Source organism: Cebus imitator, unplaced genomic scaffold, assembly GCF_001604975.1.
Source record: "Cebus imitator isolate Cc_AM_T3 unplaced genomic scaffold, Cebus_imitator-1.0 Scaffold177, whole genome shotgun sequence".
Taxonomy (NCBI): Eukaryota; Metazoa; Chordata; class Mammalia; order Primates; family Cebidae; genus Cebus; species Cebus imitator.
Window position 1 is genome coordinate 2,157,782 of NW_016107492.1, and position 6,343 is coordinate 2,164,124.

The window sequence follows — 6,343 nt, forward strand, 5'->3', positions numbered from 1 at the left end:
AAAAAAAAAAAAAAAAAAATCAAGGGGTAAAGTGTATGTTTCTATGTTGTTGGGGCAAATGTGAACCCTGTATTTGAGGAACATGAACATTCTGTCCCCTAGAAAACAAGCAAAAAAAACCCCAAAAAAGAAAAAGAGAGTTCACTAGGTTGTCTCACATGAAATAAAATTTCTCAGCAACCAAACAATTTGAGAATAGTGTTAAGAAGTGTTGTTCACTGTCTCAAAGATTCTTAATTCTTGCATTATACAAATATCCCACTGTGTAAAATAATCTAGATTCCACTGTAAATTTTAAAATTGTCTTTCAAAAGTACATCAGTAACATATTAATTTAGATAGCATTAGTCCCTCTGGTCTGGCCCCCTCTGAGCAAGCTGAATATTCGAATTATAGACATTCAATCTGAAAACAGATTCCTGCACTGCAGCCCAGCGTGGGGTCTGATCTAGAGCACCTATGTCAATATCTAACAGCTCCATACAAATGTCACAGCAAACTTGCATGCAGAAAGATATAACCAAGTACTAATTTTTTGTCATAAATTCATCCAAGGTTCAAACTTAAAGAACCAATTACACTGTCTCCAATATAATATAAGTATAGGCCAGGTCTCAGCCTTAGTTGAGGCTACTCACATTTGGGCTAAATAATTCTTGGTTTCAATGCACAGGGTTTTCCAGTGAATTGTAAAGAGTTCAGCAGCTTCCCTGGCCTCTACGCATTAGATAGATGATGGTGGCATGCCTGAACTGTGGCAACAAACAACGTCTCCGGACATGCCAAAATGTACCCTGTGGAACAAAAGTAACCCTAGTTGAGAACCACTGATCTATGTTAAACATTGAGACTACAGAATCAGGCTTCCTGGGTTTAAATCCTCACTCCACCTTTTACCAGCTCTTACTTTACTCTTACAAATAAGTTACCTAATTTGCCTGTACATCCATTTCCTCATCTGTACAATGCAGATTTTAATAACACCTACCTCAAATGTATCTTGTGAAGATTAAATAAGTTGATATGTAAAGCCCTTAAATCTGTCCATGATATAAGTAAGTGATTAACACATTTGAATTCTTACTATTATGATTTGATTCATATAACCATTCACTACTTGCAAAACTATTTCATAAACATATTCTCTCATTTGATTGTTACAGCCACTTTGTCTGTCAGTGTGTGTGGGAAGGTTAGGGCTGTTACGTGTCCTGAAGATCTATGTTGGGTAACGTATGCTTTATTTTTATTTCTATTTTCCAGTTAAGGAAATTGTAGCATAGAGAAAATAAATACGATTGCTGGAAATCACACATGCGTAACATACAATTTACCACTGTTAACTATTTTTTAGTGTACAGATCAGTAGCGTTAACCTGCTGTACAACCACCACCACCATCCACCTGTGAGCTTTCATCATCCCAAGAGAAAATCCATACTCGTTAAACAATAACTCCCCATTCCTTTTCTCCTCATCCACTAGTAACCACCATATGGCTTTCTGTCTTTCTCTGTGTATTTGACTACTCTAGGTACGTCATATTGAAGAGGGAAGAGAAAATTAACAAAACAACATGATATAAAATTAAAATAACTCTAGCAAGCAGAAAAATGGTTTGTAAGAAGGCCCCCCTGGAGCCTAAGTTAAGGAGAAATGGTAAGTGCCTCTCTTCCCTTCTGCAGAACTTTAACCTTATGTGTGCTCAACATCCCTTAAAAGTTCTGTAAGTCCGTGTTTTCCTGGTGGAACGGCTGCAAGGCCACCGCGCAGATAAGCTAGGTTGCAAACATGTTTTTCAAGATGTAAGACGTGCCACAAGACATGGCAGGGATGATTAACTCCCTGTGCACCCATTTCTGTAAAATGTACTTCCTTCCTGCTTTGTATTTTCGCCCCCTGAGGAGCATAAAAGAAAGTCTGTCTGCTTTGTCTAACGCTCAGCCACTTTGGACACGAGTTCGAGCTAGGCCAGTGTACACCTAAAATAAATCTTCCTGCAACCTCAATCATCTCTCCAGACTCTGAATCCCGCTACAATATAAATGCAGTCATACAATATTTATACGTTTGCGTCCGGCTTATTTCACCTAGCATAATGTCTTTAAGGTTCATCTATCTAGGAGTATGTGTCAGAATTTTATTTCTTTCTGAGGCTGAATAATATTCCATTGTATGTATATATACGTATATCATATTTTGTTCATCCGTTTATCTGTTGAACACTGGGGTTGTTTCCACTTCTTGGCTATTGGAAGTTGCTATAGGCTGAATGTGTTCCTTCAAAATTCATATTATGAAATCCTATCCCCCAGTGTGGTGGTTTTAGGAAGTGAGACCTTTGGGAGTTGATTAGGTCATGAGGGCTCTGCCATGAGATTAGTGCCCTTGTACAAGATAACATGGAGCGTTCCCTTCCTCCTTCTGCCTCTTGATGTGACAGTAAAATGGCAGCCATCTGTAAACCAGGAAGCCAGCTCTTACGACAAGGAACCCGCTAGTCCCTTGATCTTGGATCTTGTGAGAAATAAGTTTATGTCATTTATAAACAACCTGGTCAATGGTAATTTGTTACAGCAGCAGACAAAGAAGCCATACCACTTTAAAGCTGAGATTTCAGACTCCTGGCCTAACGCTCTATTCAGTATTATCACAAAAGGAACTGAAGGTTTTATATACTAAAATCTCCCCCAAACTCAAGAGATTTTCAGCAAAATGATCATCATGAGTAAAATAATTCGCCACCTGAAATATTGATGCTGAGCTTCTGTGAATAAATGAATCAAATAGTTAAGCTGGGTTCATTCAGACTTTATCTAAGTTTCCTTAACCTTATCTCTACATTCTCCTTTTCCCTAGTTTAAAAAAAGGAAACAATTTATAGAAAGATAACAACAGATCATTAGCTGATGCAATATCTCCAGAATTATTTTTCTTTTCTTCTTCTTTTTTTTTTTTTTTTTTAGACCAGGCCTTGTTCTGTTGCCTAGGCTGGAGTGCAGTGACACAATCACAGCTCACTGCACCATGAACTCCTGGACTCAAGCAATCGTCCTGCCTCAGCCTCCCAGGTAGCTGGGACTACAGACACGTACCATGAAATCCAGCTAATTTTTTTCTATAACTCTTTTTTTTAGAGACTGGGTCTTGCTATGTTGCCCAGGCTGGTCTCCAACTCCTGGGCTCAAGCAATCCTCTGCCTCAGCCTCCCAAAGTGCTGGGATTACAGGTTTGAGCCACTGCACCTGGCCTCCAGAATTGTTTCTAGAGGTGAAACTTCAAGGTGAAATATAGTACATAACTGCTTTTCAGATTTAAAAAAAAAAAAAAAGTCCAGAGAGCACATTCTCTTGCATTCTCTTGACCTGAGCTAAGCTACTGCTAGCACTTGGCATCGCTACAAAAACTCAAAACTCAAGGTGTTTCCAATCCATTAGAGCATATGAACAAAGCCTGCTTCCAAAGCTAGCTTCCATCTGGCAATCCCATTAACACCTGGGCACAGCTCTTCCCTGGAGCTTTGTGCAGAGAGTATCTCCTCTCTAGGACTATACAAGGACTGAACAAGAAGGAGAAGGACAGAGCAGAGCCATGAACATTGTCCTGGAAATCCTGCTTCTGATGACCATCATCTAATACTACTTGGAGTCGTTGGTGAAGTTTTTCATTCCTCGGAGGAGAAAATCTGTGGCTGGGGAGATTGTTCTCATTACCGGAGCTGGGCACGGAATAGGCAGGCAGACTGCCTATGAGATTGCTAAACGACAGAGCAGACTGGTTCTTTGGTATATTAATAAGGTAATGTATATATCTTCCAACCTTTTGAAGCCACAGAGTAAGACGTGTATTTTAAGAATTATTTGACTTACCATCTGCTTATCTTTGTATTTTTGTTTTTCAGAAATTCAAATGAACTTTCTGGAAGATAGCAAGAATTTACAAATAGAGAAAATTGTTGCCTGCTGTTCTCAGGCATTTGTCCAAAAATATAAATAAGTATAAATCCATGAAAAGGATTTGATGAAATCCAACATTCGACTCTCTTTCCAGATATATATTTTTGGGGAAAGAACTATGTTTATTAAGTTTTTTTTTTTTAATTTTAAAATTTCCAGTGACAAGAGAAAAGTAAATTAGAAGGAAGTTGTATTAAAAATGACAAGGCCAGGGTCAGGGGCTCACCCCTGTAATCCCAGCACTTTGGGAGACCAAGGTGGGCAGATTGCTGGAGCCCAGGAGTTTGAGACAAGCCAGGGCAACATAGCAAAAACCCTGTCTCTACAAAAAATACAAAAATTAGCTGAGTATGTTGGTGCGCACCCGTAGTCCCAGCTACTCGGGAGGCTGAGTGGGAGGATCGTTTCAGTTCAGGAAGCCGAGGTTGCAGTGAGATATGATGGCACCACTGCACTCCAATCTGGGCGATAGAGCCAGGCCCTGTCTCAAAAAAAAAAAAGGACTTAAGAAGAATGGGTAACCCAACCTCAAAAATTCTCTTTGAATTATTACATTTTATGGTTAAACACTTACGTTACTGAATGATCCACCCCACGGCTGTAATGTAATTCATATCTCCTTTGCTGAGGAAGATGCTATGTGAGTTTTTCCCATAACTGTCTCCTTTTGCCCTGTGAGATGATAGACACTGTAGCAGTTTGGCTCTTATGCAATCTAAACGCTTTGGGAAAGCAGTTCAAAAAACACACTGGCGTTTAAGCTAAAGCAAGTGTTTTGCTAACGAAAAGACAAGGCATTACATTTTGCAATTGTCTAGCTCAGTTACAAAACGGAAGAATTATTAATTATTCAGTCAAAACATCTGATGAATGCTCTGGTTACTGATGCTCTCTACTAACCTAGAAACAAATAAGAGAGTATGTTGTAGTTTGGGCAGTCTGGCAGTGAGCAAGCTACCAGCTGCAGCCTAAGTCAGGGAAAGACTCTCCTCCTGTTTTTACATTTCTGTAGTCCCACAAAAGGCTAATTGAGGGGATACTGCCTTTGGGACTGGGTCCTAACATCTATGTTTGGGGATTTCAGGCTGCTGCCCCAGGGATTAGCCTACAGTAGTGAAATACAAAGGACCCAGAGACACTCACTGGAGGATTGCCCTAAGTAGCAGTCACACCACTGTCATCCCAATACGCAAAGAAAGGGGCTTTTCAGGTATCCTTGCTTCTTCACCACTGAGAAGAGTTTACAGATTGTGACATGGAAAAGTATAATTTTTAAAACCTTATACTCTTCTCTATGAAAGTCACCTGATGTCAAAATTTGAAAAGAATTCTAATTTTCCAGAAATGTGAGTCAAGAAACATTGGGCTTCTTAGAAAGAAGTCTTTGAATTTAGACTGAAAGTAAGTTGCTCTGTCTCCATGTCCAGTGATTATGTGCAAGGCTGGTACATAAATGAGAAATCCATCCAGTGGCCCTTGGCCATCTCACTCCCAAACACCTGAAGAATGTAATATTATATCTCCTATAGTAGCAGCATGGTCTCCCTGTGACAGTCCTTGTTCAATAAGGAGCCTTCTTTCCCCTTCCCTTCTAGAAGGATGAGTCAGAATCATCGAGAAAAGTATGATGGGCAGAGGCATATAGTTTACCATTACCACTAGTTTAGAATTGCTGCTTAGCACTTTACTGTCTATTACATAGTTGTGCTCAACAAATGTATGATAGATTAATCGTTGAGTTTCCTCTTCTCCATATTTATTTTCCATGACACCATGAAGAGCAAGGTTTTCCAAGATGTTCTTCAGGCTTTGAAAGCAGCCTGCTTTAGAAAAACTGCCTACTGTGCGGCCTCCAACCAAGATGGAAAGCTGGAAAAACACGAAGGGATTTCATTTTGTTTTGTTTGCTTTGGTTTTAATACGAACATTCCCTGACGGAAAAGCCAAACGTAATGTCATTGCAACTAGGCAATCAGTCTCTCTCAAGAATTTTTCTAACAAATGAGGAGGCCAATTTTTATTTTATTTTATTTATTTATTTTTGAGACAAAGTCCCACTCTGTTGCCCAGGCTGGAGTTCAATGGCATGATCCTGGCTCACTACAACCTCTGCCTTTCAGGTTCAAGTGATTCTCCTCTCTATGTTTCCCAAGTAGCTGGGATTACAGGTGCCTGCCACCACGCCTGGCTAATTTTCTGTATTTTTAGCAGAGACAGGGTTTCATCATGTTGGCCAGGCTGGTCTCAAACTCCTGACCTTAAGTGATGCACCTACCTTGGCCTCCCAAAGTGCTGGATTACAGGATTACACCATGTCCAGCCCAGGAGGCCAATTTTTAAAAGATTGTTCATTTCTTTTGAACATGAATGTTAATTTTTTTTTTTTTT

General features: G+C 39.7%; 1 protein-coding gene across 1 annotated transcript in view; it reads left to right on the plus strand.

The window, feature by feature from the left end:
* The first annotated feature begins 3,381 nt into the window (after window positions 1–3,381).
* The window catches only part of LOC108315683 (17-beta-hydroxysteroid dehydrogenase 13), a 19,503-nt gene continuing 16,541 nt past the window's right edge, over window positions 3,382–6,343 (plus strand). Inside the window, 1 exon segment of the mRNA XM_037744502.1 lies at window positions 3,382–3,797. Coding sequence (XP_037600430.1) covers window positions 3,748–3,797 — 50 coding nt within the window. The 5' untranslated portion in view covers window positions 3,382–3,747.